Source organism: Dermacentor variabilis, chromosome 10 (assembly GCF_050947875.1).
Source record: "Dermacentor variabilis isolate Ectoservices chromosome 10, ASM5094787v1, whole genome shotgun sequence".
NCBI classification, from domain to species: domain Eukaryota; kingdom Metazoa; phylum Arthropoda; class Arachnida; order Ixodida; family Ixodidae; genus Dermacentor; species Dermacentor variabilis.
Window position 1 is genome coordinate 49,311,938 of NC_134577.1, and position 19,974 is coordinate 49,331,911.

A 19,974-nucleotide genomic window follows, 5' to 3' on the forward strand; every position below is an offset into this window, starting at 1 on the left:
TCCATTAATTTGCTATCGCAATCGATGCTTCGCCATTCGGGCGAAACTGCGACGTGTCTATAGGCACGGATCTCGTCTGATAATTTCCCCTCTGTGCGCGTGCGACGAACCAGAAGCAATATTTTTTTGTTAGGCTGTCGTAGGTCTTAAAGTTTTCAGGCAAATTAATTTAGGAATTCCACTGAGTCGACATGGTAATTGCAACATGAAGTTTCGTTGTTGTCATTTGTTGCATAATATGTAACGTAGAAATGACGAAGTTTGCCTAATACATTTATTTCCCTACTTGTTCTATCTTCCCCGCTATAATCATATCAGTCTGTCTGCTTCCGATTTCTTCTGCTTTCATTTGTAAAAAAAAGTAAACACATCTAATTTAAACAAGCTTTAAGTATGCTTCCCCTACTCCACCCAATTTTTGACCCATACCCCACTGTGGTTACATACAGCCGTTTCTGAGATCATCATCATCATCGTCATCGCCGTTCGCAATCTGGGACGCGTCAACTTAATATGGCCGGCACTCCCGTCTCTCCATTTCACACTCGAAGTACACTGATTTGTAGTCCGCGGTGGCTAGCACTCAAGTTCTCTCATAAGTGCGACGGTGACCGCACGGCCGTTCAACTTTCACTCGCCCCTCGCCGGTGGTTTGCCGTCCTTGCACCTAAGTCCATCGAATCGGTGCCGCTTACGCAATTGTGCTGGTGTATCGAGCAATGGTTGCACGCTAAAGAACCTCAGGTAGTCGAAATTACTGCGGAGACCTCCCCCCCCCCCTCCGCTCCCTCTATTACTGCGTTTCTCATAGCCAGATTGCGGCTTTGGGAAATGAAACTAAAAATTGCGGTTCGAATCACCTTTGCTTCTCGGAGGTGCCCGCGCGAGGATATATATAGACGCTTCCTTGATTTAGCTTTTGCAGTGTATGACACGATCGCCGAGAGCATGTTGCTTCCGAACAGTGCTGGCTGTTCTCACATTGCTGCAGCATCGTTTTGTTAATCTGAATATATGAACGAATTGGGCTACGTCTCTCTCTCTCTCTCTCTCTTTCTTTCTTTCTTACTTACTTTCTTTCTTGTTTATTATTATTATTTTTTTTGCTCGCCCGAAGCTTCATCATTAGTCTGGCAAGAGTCCTCGGTATCACGGGAGACCCGTCGGTGGTGATGACCAGGACTGAGCTGTACACCAAGATGAGGATTGCTGTTGTGAACGCCCACCAGGGACAGGCGCGTCTGGCGACATCTCGCGGCGTAAAAAAGGTAAGCGGCTGTCTCCTACAGGGCAGAAGTGGACAGGAGTAATTACAACTGTCGTCAACAACAGAATTACGTTCGCTGAAATAAAGAGCCAGAAAAAAAAAGTCCTGGAGCTTTATTATCCCTGGTCAGTGTTATTCTCGCCATAGACGTTACTGATGAAGCATCCTGAGTGCTGTAATGTAATAAAATGTTTTATTTTTGTTGTTGTTGAGATCAAATTTTTATTGGAGACCACAAGGATGTCGAAGGCCACAGACAAAAAGCATCTATATATATGATGGCTTGAAGAGAGGCTTTAGCCCCGTACTAGATACTTTGGTTGTAGACTGTGAAGAAAGGGTGCAAAGCTTGCTTGAAAATGTGAGAACGACAGCTGTCAGGTAATTGCGACACTCTATTTTTAAAACAAGCAATATTTTTTGCGCATAGAGAGACACTCTGCACATAGTAAAGGTATTACTTATGAGAAGGGGATAAATACGCACAGTCGTCATCGAGCATTTTTATGAAAATCACGTACAATAAGCACAATAGACAAATTATGTTATAAAAAGCTTTACTGGCAATTGTTTGTGTACGAGGTTTTGGTATCAGCAATTCACCGACAGTCCTAGTATTGCGCTTATAATGTTTACATATCAAGTTCCCCAACGGTGAAATAAACAGGGTGTCATGCCTCGGCACCGATTTGTGCCTTCTTAGCATTATGTAAGTATAGATCCGACGGGCTCTATTTTTTTTTGTTACAACCATATACAGCCAACAGATAATAAGCCAAGGAAAGCCTATAGAGAAAATTATGTGCTGTTGTAATTGAAATGTAGAAATAATGGACAACTACCCGGCTATCTAGCACTGTGCTTGGCACAGCACTGACTCTCGCAGCGCGTGAAATCTGCGTAACTTTTTTTTTTCTTGCTCTGCGTGATTCCAGTTTTTTTTTTGTGTTTGCAGTATAGGATCAGTTCAACATAGAAACGATAAAATTTATTGTTCCCTCTACACTGCTGTCAACGCCTCTGCGCAAGCCGGCTGTGGGGTGTGAAATGAGGCGAACGTGTCGAAACCTCGAAAGACATTCTCGCAAGCAGTGCTTCAGGGGCACGAGGCGTTCACACTCTTGCGCGCTGCTCTTTCGCATGTCTGCGCAGGCAGAGGAACTGGCTTTCAGCGGCGTAAGCCGCGGCGCGTTCGGCGACGCTGTCGAGGCCAAGACTCCGTACAAGCGCACCGCCAGCATGTTCGTGACGCCCATGCTCCAGGCCGTGCTGGAGTCGGTGTGGAGGGACATGGCAAGCGGCGGCCAGCTGTTCACGTGGACCAGCTGGCACGTGGCGGACGGGCTCCTCCACTTCGTCGAGCCGGTCTACATTGCCGCGTAAGTCGTCGATTCCTGTTAGGTTACAGACTCGGTAAAATTTCGGAACACGAGGTGGCCTATGTAGACGCGGCGGGAGGTAGCGGCAGTTTTACGGTGGAAACGGCCGTCAGCGGCCGGTGTACTCCCGTGACCGCTGTCACTCCGCGCGGGCGCAACATAGAAGTTGCCGAGGAAATTGCGATCGCATTAGCTTGCGCTGGAACGGACGCGAAATTTGTGATCAGTGACAGCAAAATTTGTGATCAGTGACAGCAAAACTGCCATACAAAATTTTAGCAAGGGAAGGATCTCGCCCTTTGCGGCCAGAATCCTAGGCCAGAGAAAGTTAGAAAAATTCAAATAATTTGGACTCCGGCGCACGAAGCTGTACCCGGCAATGAGGCGGCCCACGAGCTGGCTCGAGATCTCTACCGCCGAGCCGCTGCGTGGCCCCTCGATGACCGAGGGAGCGGAGAGCGCATCCTAAAATATGGGGAGATCACGCAGCATTAGAGATTGGCTCGTAGACTGGTATCACCGCCAGATCCAAAATTAAACAACAGACAAGCAGTCGCATGGAGACGACTACAAACTTATACCTATCCGCACCCGGTTATGGCGAACCACATGTTCCCCGAAGCCAGGAGCGATAGATGTAATCTTTGTGGGGCGAGAGGGACCCTCGACCACATAATATGGGAATGTCCGTACTCTCCCGGGGGAACGCACAAAATAGGTAGTAGAGACACCTGGGAGACGCTACTGCGCAGCTCGGACTCTGAGCTCCAGCTCCGGCTCGTCCAACTGGCTGAAGAGGCTGCTGGGACCCAAGACCTCCCAGCCTGCATCTGAAGCGGCGGCACTCGCCCCCTGACCTGCTTGTCGGGGGGTGGGTAGATCACCTTATCCGTTGAACAATAAAGTTTATTCTGTCTATCTAGGTTACAGACGCAAAGCAAGATGGAAATAAGTGTGCTAGCTCCTGCGGATTTCGCGGAAAACGCAACGGTTGGCGGAGCGCAGCCCGCTTTCGTCGTTGGTATTTATTTGCATGCACGCGTTATCTCGTAAGTGCGCCATTTTTCACCTGAAGCGGGCCTCGTCTCGCATAACGAGGCCCGCTTCCATCTGCTGTATCTGTGTGCGCGTATTGTCTCGTCACAACCTCGCAACCTCGTATGCCTCTTCCAATTCTTCGGGGCTCTGATTGCAATGCCTAGTGCAACTCCTCTTTTTTTTTTTAGCTCGGGGATTCACCGCAAGGTATATGTATGCAAAAAGAGTCACACTTTCGCCCTAAAGGCGAAGCATTGATTGCTATAGGAAATTATTGGACATGTACGTGTACGAAGAAATGTTAGTCGCTTTATCAGCTGCATAAACTGCTGTATTTACATTCGCTTAATAAGTTGATTAGCAAGCACGTTGTCACGCGCGCATGAGGAAAGGTCAGCGCATCGCACTCGATGACCGCGGATGGTCGCTGTCGGAACGCTGGCGTGAGGAAGAGCGGCAGCAGCAGCGAGCGACGTCACCTTCGTGCCGCGACTCGCTTCAAGGCGAACTAAGCACCGAGAACGCAGCGCACACGAAGTTATCAGCCCTCGGCGCACTTAGACTCTGTACCCACCGTAGATTGTTTTCAAAATAAGGCTCGCGACGCCGCGCGAGCCCTATTTTGGCAGGCCTGTGTTTTGGTATAGGCTTGCCTGCTCGTTGTATCTAGGAGAGCAGGCGCTTCAACGTTACCGGACCTTTCAAGTTGTTGTTCTGTTCGTGGTAGCTCTTAGCCTCGCATTCCCAAACCATCCTCGACTCGAAGTGCTTCCTCTACTCGACCGAGTTGAGCACATCACATCCCTCGACTGAAGTGAATGCTGCGCTTTCCAAGAATTGACGCGCAGTGTCAAAGAATCGCAGTGACAGCTTCTGTTGATGGGTGGCGCTCTCATCAACTTTCTTGAGTCAGAGGGCAGTAGTGAGTGGAGGAACGTCCTAGAATACCAGGGTTAGTTACGCCCTCAACACCCGTTTTCCCGTTCTACTCTCCTCCACTCTATCCGCGCGCTGTCCAACCAGAACATTACCGCTTACCTATTACGTGGTGTTGATCTATTTCCCATGAGCCTTATATAATTTATGTTTTTAAGATTGCGGTTTGAAACTGCCACGTGACGCACCCTCCTAGTCTCCCCCTCCCCCTTTCTCTATGTTCATTACAGTGACGTCGTTTTCGTTTCACCCCGCTACCGGTAGTATGCGGCAGATCTGGCCACAAACCGATTCTACAGTAAAATAAGCTTTGTAGCGCATTCAGCATTGCCAAGCATTTCGTGGGCACGTGTACTTCGATCTGGTCGTTCGTCTGAGTGCAGCAGAAATATGCAAAAGTAGTCGATCCAATGTTCGACGAAAACTCGTCAGGCAAGGCTAGTACGTGGTCAGAATAAAGAAACGAGCACTCGCCCAAGATTGAAAGATAAAATAAACAATGAAACAATGACGTCATCAAGGCAGCAGAAGCATGTGATCCATTTGAATCTGCGCAGAAGAGAGTCAGTCATGCGCTAGAAGGTAGCAGGGGCGTTGCACAGTCCGAAAGGCATCACTTTAAATTGGTAGAGACCATTGGGAGTGACGAAGGCGGTCTTTTCGCGATCTCGTCCATCCACTGCTATTTGCCAGTAGCCAGAACGCAAATCGATCGACGAAAAATAACTGGCACCGTGTAAGCAGTCCAGCGCGTCATCAGTGCGCGGAAGCGGATACACGTCCTTTTTGGTAATCTTATTGAGGTGACGACATAAGTGACGCTTCGAGGCCTCTGCAGGTTCCTTGTTCTCAATGAAGAGGAGCCTGAGAGGGTCCGATTATTTGTATGTTAGGCGGCGCAGATCCCGCATGTATTTCTCGGGGAGATTACCCCGCTTCCGCTTTGTCGAGCGTGTTGTCGATTGAATATATAAAAGCTCTAAGAGCAGGCGTAAAGATTGACGCTTCTGTGCCGTTAACAGTATAGAATCCCCGCCAATGGCGTGGTCAGTAGTCGTGTGATGGTCCGCCAAGGGTTTCAATTGCAAGTGCTGCTTTTACTGACGTCGTTCTGGTGTTGCTTAATTCTTGCCTTAAAGTTTTCAGTTTCGCCTATGTAGGACTCGTTACAATTCTTGCTCGGTGTCTTGCATATTACGTCTGGATACCTTGAAATTTCTGAAGTCTTTCACCCGCACGAGCTGTGTTTTAGTGTTCTTGCTGGCACGTGCGCGATTTTTACACCTTATGTGCCAGAGATTCTCGCAAGTGCCTCGCTGACTGCTTCCGTGTTGGAGACGGTCGCCTTACGGGTCATTCGATAACACAAGCACAGAAAAACTTGCCTTAGCCGGCGAAACCAACATGTGGCCACTTTCTGAGAGTGAATTTTGCTCTCCGGAAGATCCCGTACGAGTTTCCTTGACAATATACTACTGCAGTCAGTCTGAATCGACTTATTTTCTTAGTGATTGGTTTTCTTTGCCGCTTTATCCATTTTCGTGTTGGGCGGACGGAATTTCTCCGCTTGTAAAACGAGGAGAGGGTAGCGCCGTAAGGAGGAGGGGAGAAGGCTACCACAAAGGCCGAGCCACCGGGCAGAAAGTGTGTCGTCGTGGAATAGGGAAAGGCTTAGATATCTCCCAACTAAGCAGAGCAGGAGTTGCTGCTGTGCTTGCCGACTGGCTAGCGGGTGACCATCTAACTACGAGAACGCCAATGTTGTGTTACTGCGTCGAGTAGTGCCGTCGTTTCGCTGGTAATTTACAGCATATAGTTTCTACAATATGGTTTACAGGACCAGGAAAGCCAGACACGCGCACCGGAAAGCCGAAACTAGGAAGAGCAAGTAACGGAAATCCTTTTCCTAGGCCAGCTTTTTATTTGTCATGGAATAAGACCTGATAGTAGCTTCCAGTTGTTTGCATTCGCGCACTACATAAATATGCGCGGTAAAAGAAAATTGTGTGCTTCGGCTCGTTAGCATTAGCTGCGCTGCCACAGAAGGTCGCCGGATATAGTTAACGAATGAATGTAATAGAGGTGGCAGACAATCGAATGTGGTCAAACATGGTTACCCTTCTCTTTATACGATATCAAGCGGGCTGGTTATTGTTGTGGTGGCCTAAACACACGGCTCATACCCACGAGGGGGCACTTAGGCGAGCTGGTTAAGCTAATTTCCTTTTCTGCATGGCTAAAGAGCCGCTGGTCCTATATGGTGTGTGTGTGTGTGTGTGTGTGTGTGTGTGTGTGTGTGTGTGTGTGTGTGTGTGTGTGTGTGTGTGTGTGTGTGTGTGTGTGTGTGTGTGTGTGTGTGTGTGTGTGTGTTTTAAATTGGTTCAATGTGTAAAAGTACAATTGCATAATCGAATATAAATCGAAATGTCGCTAATTAACTTTTTGACTGCTGCTTTCCGCTACATGTTGCAATTTACGAATGGTAGCCGCTGAGTTCGCAAGGCGGTGTATCCACTTGGAACAAGTGTTGCAGAGAACTAGAACGCCGGTTTTGAGATATACATGATGTTTGAGAGCGCGAACGTAGACAAAGGTATTTTGTCTATGTCCGCGCTGTCAAACTTCGTGGATTAACATCAACTAGCAAGACCGCGTACTTACTGCAATTCATTAATCCCTCAGCATTCTTTGGCGAGTGTCCCAGCAAAACCTGTCACGCGAAAAGTGTAATGTCTTTGTATCCACACAAAGATACGTAATTTGTGAAGTTAAGACATTTAATCGTTATAATAGTGTAACTGTAGATGAGTGGTAGCTTTATAATTGATAAGGAACAATTGAAGCAAAAAAAAAAGATAAATATTGATCAGATGGAAAATTGTTCTCGTCAGGCCGCCGTGAAAGCTTACTTTCCTGCATTATGGGTGTGTGTGCAGAAAAGCCTGCTGCGGGGCTGCTGAGGTTGAAAATAAGAATAACCGATATGTACACGTGATAATAGAATAATAATAATAAATGATTGGTGGCGTTCAAAGAAACTTGTGATCTCGCCGTCGCCGCGTCAAGGGTGTAACAAACGAGGAAAACAGAGAAAAAAGAAATAAAAAAAGGGAAGAAAAACTTGTGAAAGCTGTTGTTACGGCTTTCCGGCTCAATTGATCGGATCTCTTTGAAGGGGCCATGCAGCTTCCTGGCAACTCATATACACGCCGTTGAGTACGGGGATTTAATTTCTTTGGCACCGGAAAAGCGATAGGTAGACATGCATAAGCTAGGAAAAGCAAGTAAGCAAAAGGGAAGTAACAGCCGAGCCAAAGAACGCTTACGCATTGGAAGACAATTCTCTGAATTTCTGTGGCATTTTTTGAGATATACGTTCCCAAGACGTGCGGTGAAATACATTGGCTTCTGCAGTCAGATTCCTGCTTCAAGGTATAAAATGGCGTTTTGCTAAAGACAGTAAAGAGAACAAAAATGCATTTTTGCTTTACGTTTGACGGCGCCTATCTCAAAGCAGGTAGAGTCATTTCGCCCCTAGCGGATGTGTCTTTCAAACTCACTGGTTTCAATTTTTCGAGCTGAAATATCTGTCCTGAAGTAATTAGCTAGAAAATTTGCTAAGTGAATTCTGGTGATGAGTCTAATCATTTTTCTTTGCAAGTAATTCCCGTCTCTTCGAGTCATTCAGCTTTAGATGCGTGATATATGCTATAGACGGCTTTTTTTTTTTTAAATAAGCTTTGCTAACTTCACGGAATACCTGGCATACACGCGGTGACTTCGTTTTCTGAAACTTTCTTCCGGGTGGTACACTCATCCCAGGCTGACGGAGGAGGAGGAGTTCGTGGCCGAGTGCGTGCGCATGGTCTCGCAGGTGATGGCGGCAGCTCTGGTATCTGTTGCTTCCATTTCTCAGCCAGCGGAGACAACCAAGACAGCGATAACCGCCATTGCACACGCCGTAGCCGGATGCCTGAGCGCAAAGTGAGCGCCTGCAATTTTTTTTCCCTTCGAGGAGAAAGCAAAAACTAAACAAAAAAAAACGTAACGAGAAGTATGGGGGGGGGGGGGATCAGCGGGAGACGGAGCGTCATGCTCGCCGGAACTCAAGACGGGACTTGCGGCATGGCTGAATAATTTCGCTTCTTCAACCTGCGCAAACGCACGTGCAGGCACGACGCCATTCCTTACAAGAAGTCGTTGCCGAAATTAGTGTTGTGTTTCTGTTGACTTCAACATACTTTCTATACGGATTCAACTGAACCTCACGCATAAGTTTTTCAAGGGCACAGCGCCGTGGTGCCGGCTCTGCCACTGCTGGCTCCAACCTGAGTCTTGACGCTGTTGTTGATCAATGCACAATATCGCACGAGATAGACTCGGAATAGGTCAGCATTAACGTCGATCCACATGAGGCCACTCAAGTACTCACTTACGGGGCAGAAACCTGGAGGCTTACGAAACGGGTTCTATTTAAATTGAGGACGACGCAACGAGCTATGGAAAGAAGAATGATGGGTGTAACGTTAAGGGATAAGAAAAGAGCAGATTGGGTGATGGAAAAAACGCGAGTGTGAATGACATCTTAGTTGAAATCAAGGAAAAGAAATGGGGGGGGGGGGGCATGGGGGGGGGCATGTAATGAGAAGGGAAGATAACCGATGGTCATTAAGGATTACGGACTGGACTCCAAGGGAAGGGAAGCGTAGCAGGGGGCGGCAGAAAGTTAGGTGGGCGGATGACATTTAAGAAGTTTGCAGGGACAACATCGTCACAACACATGACCGGGGTAGTTCGAAAGGTATGGGAGAGGCCTTTGCCCTGTAGTGGGCGTAACCAGGCTGATGATGATGATGGCATGAGGTAACAATAAGGATCCGAGTCCGTCGCTTCACCAGTACTTGATTTCACCCCCCTCCCCCTATCTTTGGGTTCGTGTTCCAGAAAGCAGTGGCTCTCCACGTTCGCCGCCGCCCCGTCGGTGTTCGTGGGTTCGCCGGAGTTCGTCAAGTACTACAACTTGCTGGACATGTTCTTCTCTGCGTTCCCGAGCGTGAACACCTCGGGTCGGCACTTCTTCGTGCAGTGGGTGGCGGCGGCTGAGGCGTGGCGCAACCACGCGCTTCCGAGCAAGCTCTACTTCGACCCGCTGGAAACGGCCGTCGACGTGACCGTTGACGGCACAGTCATCGTGCCGGTGGCTTTGACCCTGACGCCTTTCTTCGAAGAGGACGGGCTGGTCGCTGCCAATGTCGGTACGCTGGGTCATCTCATCGCCAGGGCCCTCGTTGAGAGGTATACGTTTTAAAGCAGCAGCTTGCATGTTTCTGACAAATTAGATCGCTGGGTGTCAGCATATGTGCTACTCAGGCGGGTATATTGTGTGTGTGTGTGTGTGTGTGTTTGTGTGTTTGTGTGTTTGTGTGTGTGTGCGTGTGCGTGTGCGTGTGCGTGCGTGCGTGCGTGCGTGCGTGCGTGCGTGCGTGCGTGCGTGCGTGCAAAAGTTAAGGGGCGCTGAATACAAGTGCCAGCGAACAGGCTTTTATAACCCTTGTAGGGTGACCAAGTATGCGCGGATGTTGGTAAAGAAATAACTTGCTACATAAAACCTGAACATATATTGTCGGTTCACCGGTGTCTCCAAAGCACAGATAAATGGTGCAATATCTACAACAGATTCTTTAATTTATGTTTGCTTGATTTAGCCATTCAGTATGTGCGACTAGCTAGGTGTGCGTGCTCGACTTAGGTCATGCCTTCAGAATGGGCGTGTCTCACTAATTCCTACATAAAACTTGAGCATATAGTGTCGCCTCACGGGTACCTGTAAAACACACCGATCTGTTTGTGGAATAGTCATTTATATTTAATAGATTCATTTACCTGCTTTATTTTATTTGATTTAGCCATTCGGGCATGCGCCACTGGGTGGCTGTGCCCGTTTGTGACCAATCCTCCAGAATGGACATGTCCCACTGTGACACAAGACGTACGCTATACGTTCTTCTTTAACTTGCGGGAAAACAAAAAACAAAACACACCGCGCAGAGAACATGACACACACAAGCTGCCCTACCAAATATTTAAATAATGTAAAGCGTCACACCAGGGCATTCGAATTTGACTCCTGCGGATCGAGAAGGCAACGTCTTAACCATTCCAGATGTACCGCGGTTCGAAAAGGAGCCTCCTCGCACATTCACAAGAAGACCCGAAGAATTACGCATCCCTCGGGAATTCTCCCGAGAATTACCTTGCAAGGTGTGAGCCCAGGAGCAAACATGATGAATGTGTGATTTAGTGGCGCAAGGGCCAGGTATGGCCAGAGAGCGCCAAGACGGTCAGGAGCAAACATAAAACCTTAATAGGCAATGCGGCACATCTCGCAATCTCGCAATCTCGCACCTGAAAATGGAACCGGGACTGGCTTCGGAACGTCGGGTTGTTAAAGAGAACGACAATCATATTTTTTATGGTACCTGTACTTTTTTTTTGTGGAACGTAAAGGTACGTTAGCTATTAAATTATGAGGTTTTACGTGCCAAAACCACTTTCTGATTGTGAGGCACGCCGTAGTGGAGGACTCCGGAAGTTTCGACCACCTGGGGTTCTTTAACGTGCACCTAAATCGTAAGTACACAGGTGTTTTCGCATTTCGCCCCCATCGAAATGCGGCCGCCGTGGCAGGGATTCGATCCCGCGACCTCGTGCTCAGCAGCGCAACGCCATAGCCACTGAGCAACCACGGCGGGTGTAAAGGTTACCTATCGTAATGTCTAATCCTATAGTGGTAACGCGGGAAATGTGAATTTTTCATCAGAATTTTTCAATCTGGAATCGCGATCGCGTTTATGAAGTATGCGGGAAACATCCGGGCAAAGAAGCGCGATATAGCGGTCGTACGCTGGCACTGCTGGGAAATGGTAAAATACTCCAGTAGAGCTAACCAAAAAGTTAGGAGGACGCTTAAGGATCGCCTTTAACATTGGAATGCGATAGCATTCAAAGATCCCTGACTGCTTCTCACGCTTCCCTGCAACTGCAACTTATGTAGCCGTAATGTTTACCGGAAAACACTGGCGGCGAACGCTATGCACGAAGGCGAGCCTTCTGGCAGAATCGCGGCCTCTTGCGCGGGGCGCCATGCGGAGGAGGCGAGCGCCATCTCGAGCGAAAGGGGTTTATGTTTTGAGTTTCCGCATAAGAGAATTATGTTTTCTCGTAGATTCAAATTACAACCAGACGCTACCATGCCTGTAGGTTGTGTGTGAGTCGTACTTTACGATTTTGCTGACACATCTCACCTTGAGAAATTCAATTAGTTCAGTAACTTCATTGCGCTGCATGGAGGGCCTGCGTGGTCGGGTATGCGCAGTTAAAGATCATTTTTCCCGAAACGATGGTCGACACTGGACGCCGGAATTTCTGCGACACGGGACCCTTAACGCTTTCGCGTTAAAAGTGCTGCCACCAATTTACGCCGCAATTAGTCGGTGACATTTTGTATCTCTCAAAGAGGCCACAGAACTCGGGTACTCACTCACAAAATCGCACGCGCACGAAGACACTAATGTGCGCCGCCATGCAATGAGGGACGTCACAGCTCACCACGGTTCTGCCGTTCCATTTCAGACGGCGAAGGCAGCGGCTCTTCTTAGCATGAAGCTTTTCTAGGTCTTAATACGCATAGAATAAAGTGCAAACGCCTATATACTCTGCTCGATTTTTGTGTCTCTTCTTGTGTGGAGCCCTGTTTCTCAATTTTGCGCATTTAGACGTCAATTGTTAGAATGAACCAACTAACCCCTCCAGACATCTTGATTAGCTATAAAATTTATCAGACCATGATTTAAAACAATACATACAGGAATGATGCACTTGAAAGGGCGACAGTAAAAAATGTTGGAACGCGTAAGAAGCCTAGCTTAAGATAGTATAGATATAGAGGAGCCTTCGTGCAAAATTTGACGTGCGGTATACGAGCGGGAGCGCGGAAACACGATATTAAAAATGACCTTTTTGATACTGAAACTGAAAAAAAAAGTGACGCACGGTCTAGAACGTGCGGCTTCTTCGAATTACCTGCTGGAACCTACGTCATTGCGACAACCACCGCCATCGGCCTAGGTGCTGTTTAAAGGCTGCTAACAAAAGAAAACTACAGTTACCAGCCCTGCGACTTTTGTCAAGGTTGCTTCAGTGGTATACACTACTCATTTATAACCAAACCATGATTTTGTTGCAGTTGGCTTTAAACAGCAGTCTACTTGCGGTCAGTATTCGTCTCTAGTGCAACAAATTCACGCGGAAATTCCTCTGGCAGTTGTCGAAGTATGCGTAAGCATTGTTCTACTTGCTCATCTCCACACAGCCTGCTGTCATGAATGTTATGAAACTTGATCCGGCCAGTATAAACAACATCGCCGTGGTGACGCGAACTGCTGCGGACGGCGGCGCAAAGTGAATTGATGATGCAAGCAAACTATGGCAGGTGGCGGTGCCAGGTGCTCTGATGATGTTCTGATTATAAGCCGTTATTGCTCTTTAGCGCCTTATCCATCTGCATCGAACCATTATCAACTGTGATCAACCGTATTCAGGCGGCGTATGCGTATGGCGCGGCGCCGCGGGCCCTGTCTTGAAAGCCATCTGCGATGGGGACAGAGTGCGCCGTCTGCTGATAGCTTCGTGTGCGCTACGTTCTCGCCGCTTAGTTCGCGGTCAAGCGAGAGGCAGCACGAAGGTCAATTCGCTCGCTGCTGCGGGCCCTATCTTGAAAGCGATCTGCGATAAGGACAGAGTGCGCCGTCTGCTGATAGCTTCGTATGCGCTACGTTCTCGCCGCTTAGTTCGTGGTCAAGCGAGAGGCAGCACGAAGGTCAATTCGCTCGCTGCTGCGGGCCCTATCTTGAAAGCGATCTGCGATGGGGACAGAGTGCGCCGTCTGCTGATAGCTTCGTGTGCGCTACGTTCTCGCCGCTTAGTTCGCGGTCAAGCGAGAGGCAGCACGAAGGTCAATTCGCTCGCTGCTGCGGGCCCTATCTTGAAAGCGATCTGCGATGGGGACAGAGTGCGCCGTCTGCTGATAGCTTCGTGTGCGCTACGTTCTCGTCGCTTAGTTCGCGGTCAAGCGAGAGGCAGCACGAAGGTCAATTCGCTCGCTGCTGCGGGCCCTATCTTGAAAGTGATCTGCGATGGGGACAGAGCGCGCCGTCTGCTGATAGCTTCGTGTGCGCTACGTTCTCGCCGCTTCGCGTTCAAGCGAGAGGCAGCACGAAGGTCAATTCGCTCGCTGCTGCGGGCCCTATCTTGAAAGCGATCGTCTTACGTGACGGACGGACGGGCGGGTTTCCTCGTTGGGTAGGCATAGATATGCTTACGCATTTAGAAGGTTTGACCGTAAAGTGGCGCGACACACAGTTTTTCGCGACTTTCTGTGCCGATTTAAACTTCTAATTCCTACTTAAACAGCGACCCGCATGCGTGCCCGCGATTCTATCACTGTAAATCATGGTCTTTTCATTTACATCAAAATTTCGTGACAAGCTTTAGGTGCTCATCAGTCCCTTCAATTTAAAGAAGAAATCTCGGTTGCAGTTTTGTTACTTTTAATTCGTTCTTGCTCCACCCCCGACAACCGCGAAACGGCCATGAAACGCAGGTACCTGCTGCCTAATGCCACCGTCCCCACTGAGTGTGAGGCCCCATCGGGCACCCGTTCGGACGACTCGATCGAGAACCTCCTGGCTTACGAGTGCTCCATGAAAGCGCTGGCCGCAATGAGCGGAAGCCAGGACCAGCAGCTGCCCCAACTGGCCGAGCTCTCGCCGGAGAGGATGTTCTTCATCTCCGGCTGTCTCAAGGTGTGCCGAGCGTCGTCACCATAACAGTAATAAGCCTGTATTCCGATTCTGTGCAAGACGAAGGCCTCTTCCATGTGATTTCCAGCTGCCGCTACGAGGTGGAGATTCACATAAAGATAGCGGCCACTGGGTGTTGCAGCTAACTTGTTTCAAGCCTCTAGTTTGTATTGAAAACAATACTCTAAAGGTTCGTTAAAAATTAATAATTAGTGAGCAAGTTTGCAGTACAAAATATCTCGAGTTTTTCGAGGCGGTAGTGAACAACCCCAAGTTGGTTGCATTCTCGTAGCGCACACGCGGATATTTTAAATGTCTTGGCACAAGTTAGCTGAAACACCCTGCATAAACAGCAGTGGTCGAACACAAAAGTATGCGGAAATCGTCGAATATTGTCGAAGTATGCGAACGGCTCCCTGAACTCGCTGAATCGTTTGTAAAAGCCGTGACGCAGTTAACGCTCCCTTTCGTTCCTCGGCGATAATCGTGGCTTCCTGTTGACGTCTAGCCTGGCGTCGCTTTTGGAATTTCTGCACCTTTCTTGGCCTCACCGTGATTACATCTGTACGGTGGGCTGTACGTATCGCAACGCGTAAGGTTCACCGACCTCTGGCGTGACGTCAGCGCCTCTCCAACCAACCATTGAGATTTGGAGAGACAGGCACTTTTTCCTCTCCCCCTCAGTAGTACAAAAGTTGGCATGGTATACCTTTCCCTGAGGACGTGCTGAAAGTTTCGATGCCTAGTTGCTCAGAATGTATCGCTAAAATTTGAAGGTCACCGTAATTGTTTCCTAAAAGTGCTGTGTTAATTCTTCCTCTCTGCGTCGACTTTGTTGTTACTAAGCAATAGAAGCTATAGGAAATCGTTTTTTAAAATTCCGAATATGGGACTATATAGCCATACATAAGTTAACATAGACAAGGTCTACCTATACAAACGCAATGACCACTCTCTTCATCAGGGAAGTTGTCGTCATGGATAAAACTATATCCAACCTGGCATATCGTGAGTCGTGACACTTTTTCTTAAGGAGCGAAACAGCTTCACTGGATGCGGAACGGTGACATTGCTTGCTCGCATTTCTCTGCTCAGGACTGCATCTACCATCGCGCAGCGTCGAGTACCTGCCCCGGCGCGCCAGTTCGTCTGAAGTCCTTCCGCGAAGCCTTCTGGTGCAGCCACTTGCAGACTCCCTGCTTGTTGACGTAGTTCGCGAGGCGCGGCTGCGCGTTGGCAAGAGGCGCGTTGGCGTTGGTGACGGTGCGACAGAAGTCGATGGCGGAGCTTCCAAGAAGACCCATCGCGACCACCGGGAGTTAGTTGTAACGCTTGAAGACATTGCCTTCTGGTAAACCTAGCCGCGACAGGCTGATCTCGCATACGCCGTTTGCCACACATCGTAGCGGCGTTTTATCCAAGCCTCTGACGGTGCAATATAAGGACGCGTTAGTTGGATGCTGGACTTTTGGTGAAAACTGCATGTATCGTTTCAATGTTGGACGCTCTTGTTTTCGTGTTGCAGCGTTATTTACGCCTGAATAATCTCTGGCCTGTCCATTGATATCGCGTAAAATCGTACTAGAACCCACGCTTAGCGGCGAGTTTATTGTGGGTCTTTTTGTTTCGTGATGTGTTGGCGTGCTGTGCACTTCAAGCTCCTTGTGATTCGCGGCTACTTTCATGTGGCACGCCGCACACAACCGCCGTACCAGTTAGAATAGAACTTGTCCATTACCCGTTTTTTGGCATTATAAGTGTATTTATTCGTGTTGGCTATTCGTAATTTGTGCAAAGCACGCCGTATTCTGCTTGCTTTTCATCACAGACGTTTCTTCGTGGTCTTTACGTCTCTGCTTGCACTGTGGAAGTGTTATGCATTCCACTTATTTTTATTCATCATGCCTTCCTCAAAGAACATTTACGGACGTGTTGTGAAGTTTTATTTGTAGAGAAGCGGCTCTGTGTTGGGAACTTCGGCTGGCTAACTGCCCAGACGACATAAAACATCTTCAGTACGTACTCAAATGGTCAAAAGGTCCCCGTCCCGAAGCGGACGTGCACAGTTGGACATAATAATCATTATTGCGGTGGCGAGCTATTGAAGCACTTTTTTGAACATAATAAAAAAAACGTTGCCGATCTTTTAACGAGACTGCTGTGAACACGTGAGCAAAATGTTATAGCATTGCATGCAGCAGCGAACTTACAATCTCGTACCGAAAGCAGGGAACACTCGCTTGCTCTCAGTCCGCATGTCGTCATCGGAAAAAAAGTAGCTGGTCCGCTGTTGCTTCATTTCTTGATCGCGTGAGAACATTCTCAGCAATACGTAAAAACTAATTTTGAGTTAAGTGAATATATATATGTATATATAAAATCTGCAATCTTCAGAAGACAGAAAAAATTGTAATGTTTGAACTGGGCGTGGCCTCCGAGATGGTAGTGGCGTGCTGCGTGACGTAGTCGCGGCCGCCGCGGGGTGCCGCGACAGGCCCTTAAAGAGTCGAAGATGAAAAGGATAGTCGGTGAATGCGGCCCATAATGTTCTGAGCACCGTTCGAAACACACACACGTACGGGCCGTGAGACGACCCTGTCCTTTAAAAAACATGCGAAGCATTCTTTGCCTCATTCTTGGCACTTTGCGGTAGGTAGGTAAGTTCCTGTTTCCCGTCGCCGCGACGCTTGTGGCTTCGCCCTCTTGAATTCTCCACTGTGTAGCTCCCAGTGCGCTAGCGGAGACGAAAGGATACAGGGAAAACCGGGCATCTGTGCATAATTCCACTTGTAGTTTAGGAATTTAAAAAAAAAAAAATGCGGCATGAGATTCGTGAGGCGACGTACTTGTAATAGTGAGGTAATTCTATGGTTCGTTAGGAAAGTGTTTGAAGCGCCTTTAAAGATTAACAAGAACCAGAGCGGTTTTCGCTCCAGCCTTTGCAACGGAGCTAGAGTTGCCGTTGCAATTAACCGGCGAGAACGTTAGTATCAAGGGTCGAGTACTAAATGCGCGGAACGCGGTGAGGTGAAAGCGAGCGCCACGGGCTCTCCTGGAGAAAGCGGCAGTAACTGTGGTGGCGAGCGGCACTCGTATACCTACCACGAGTATAGTCGCGACGTACGACGGGCTATTTTCCAGAATTCAACGCGCAATGCGCGCACTTCGCACGATTTTTCAAGTGAAATCATGGGAGAAAAAAAAAACGTCGTCGTGGGAAGAGGTCTTGGTTCAGAACACCATTCATTTGGCCAGATGGTGCGTACTTAAACTAGGAAAGAACAGTGCCAACTAAGACAATCACGAACGGGAGAACGACACAGGACAAGCGCCAACTTCATCTATATTTATTCACTGATAAATCGGCAAATATAAGAAAAATCACAGACATGCGCTCAAGGACCACAATGCATCGTCAGCCAAACCGCTCAAGATATGCAAAAGCGAAAGGACACGCGACAAGTTCATCTATATTTATTCACTGATAAATCGGCAAATATAAGGAAAATCACAGACATGCGCACAAGGACCACAATGCATCGTCAGCCAAACCGCTCAAGATATGCAAAAGCGAAAGGACACGCGACAAGTTCATCTATATTTATTTACTGATAAATCGGCAAATATAAGGAAAATCACAGACGTGCGCACAAAGACCACAATGCATCATCATCCAAACCGCTCAAGATATGCAAAATTGATCTAAATGTCATATCTTGAGTGGTTTGGCTGATGATGCATTGTGGTCCTTGTGCGCATGTCTGTGATTTTCCTTATATTTGCTGATTTTTCAGTGAGTAAAGATAGATGAAGCTGGCGCTTGTCCTGTGTCGTTCTCCCGCTCATGATTGTTTTAGTTGGCGCTGCTCTTTCCTAGTTCAGGAGGTCTTGCGAAGCCTTATTGACTGACGTCATCCTCTCTCCTAACGTGGAGGAAAGAAATATTTCCTACACGTGTAACTGAACTTTGTAAGGATCGGTTCATTTCATTTTCCCGTTCATTTATTGTCATTCGTCAGACTGATATCCCGATTTCATATCGATTAGTGTTACACGGAGACGGATGAGCAAGAAGGTTTTGTTTGAAAATGAGGACTTCGTATTATTTTCTCCATGTGACACACGATTCATAACTACGATACGCAACGATAAGGACAGCCTGGCGACTTGGAAATGTCAAGACTTCCGCTGAAAAAATTAAGGCGAAAAAAAAAATGAGCGTGCAGTGCTTGAAATCTACAAATACGTCTTTTATATTTATGTTAAATTTTTCTCTTGAATTACAACAGTCGTAAATGGCTATGCTGTTCAAGGGTAGAATGTTCCAGAAGCTCAATTTTTTTATCAAACACGCCAATAGTTGACGAATAGTTTACCACATGATGTGCAATATAAAACTACACGTGGAGGCCGCCAGTCAGTTTTTATAAGGCAATAAATTATAATTCAAAAGGTGGTGTCCAAACCCACGCCCCATAGGGCAACGCCATCTGACATAAGGTACTAATCTTGAGGGCTATGCGTTTACTTGTTGAATACGGTGGAAGCGATTTTGGGAGTCGGAAACATTTCATGCACGCCGGGTTTTGGACACCAACTACGTATACTCTTGCTTGTTATGTAGTACACGCGACCTGCACGCAATTGAGAGAATAATGGCCTAAAGCGCATCGAGAGATGTTCATTTGGGTTTCCGACATCGGTGAAGCGTGTTCTCACCAGTCTTACTAGCTTTTCACTAAGGTAAAACGGCCACTGCACAAGAAGACAAGGCCCGCGTTGTGTGAATCCGCGTGAATAGCCTGGTTCAATGTAGCCTGGTGATATTCGAACTTCGCGCTTGTGTGGGTGACGTCGGACCCCCACAACGGCTATCCCAAAGCAAACAGAATCCGATCACAGATACCGTGCTGTTGTGTACTGCAAGTGCCAAAACCGATTGCATGAGCCAAATATACGCCATAGGTGGTGCCCAAAGCCGACGTGTATGACGTATTTCAGGCTCCAGAAATCGCGTTTCTTTCAACCTGCAAAACCATAGCCTTTGAGACTCGCGTTTTAAATTCAGAGGTCGCCACCCTATAAGCCGTAGATTTGAACGGCACCTATGGTTGCCATGTTTTATTTAGCGATGTTTGTGCTGTTGTTTGACTGATTCATAATTTGTGATGTACTTTTGAAGAAACATTAGAGCAATAAAACTCAATTTCGAAGGCCTATGTTTTGATTAAAAGCATGAAAAAAAAAAAACGGAGCTATAACGTCATTGTTGACATGTTAAGGGTTACTGCTATCAATCCATAGAGATTGTACAATTTTGGTAGTTTTTATACGGTGCCTAGTAATTGTGGGTTTTATCTTTATCGGTCAAATTAGGTGGTGTCCGAATCCACGCCTCACAGAGCGGCGCCCTCGGGATTTTACATGTGGATCTTGAAGGCTATGTTTTCGCCTAGCTGAATGTGGCGGAAGCAATTTCGGGAGGCGGAAACAC

At 47.8% G+C, this 19,974-nt stretch overlaps 1 protein-coding gene across 1 annotated transcript in view; it reads left to right on the forward strand.

Annotated features, from left to right (window-relative positions):
• LOC142559228 (uncharacterized) overlaps positions 1-16,534 on the forward strand; it is a 46,167-nt gene extending 29,633 nt beyond the window's left edge. Inside the window, exons 6-11 of the mRNA XM_075670856.1 lie at positions 1,118-1,268; positions 2,420-2,646; positions 8,443-8,604; positions 9,565-9,915; positions 14,282-14,483; positions 15,576-16,534. Coding sequence (XP_075526971.1) covers positions 1,118-1,268; positions 2,420-2,646; positions 8,443-8,604; positions 9,565-9,915; positions 14,282-14,483; positions 15,576-15,692 — 1,210 coding nt within the window. The 3' untranslated portion in view covers positions 15,693-16,534. The remainder of the gene's footprint in view (positions 1-1,117; positions 1,269-2,419; positions 2,647-8,442; positions 8,605-9,564; positions 9,916-14,281; positions 14,484-15,575) is intronic.
• The last annotated feature ends 3,440 nt before the right edge of the window (positions 16,535-19,974 follow it).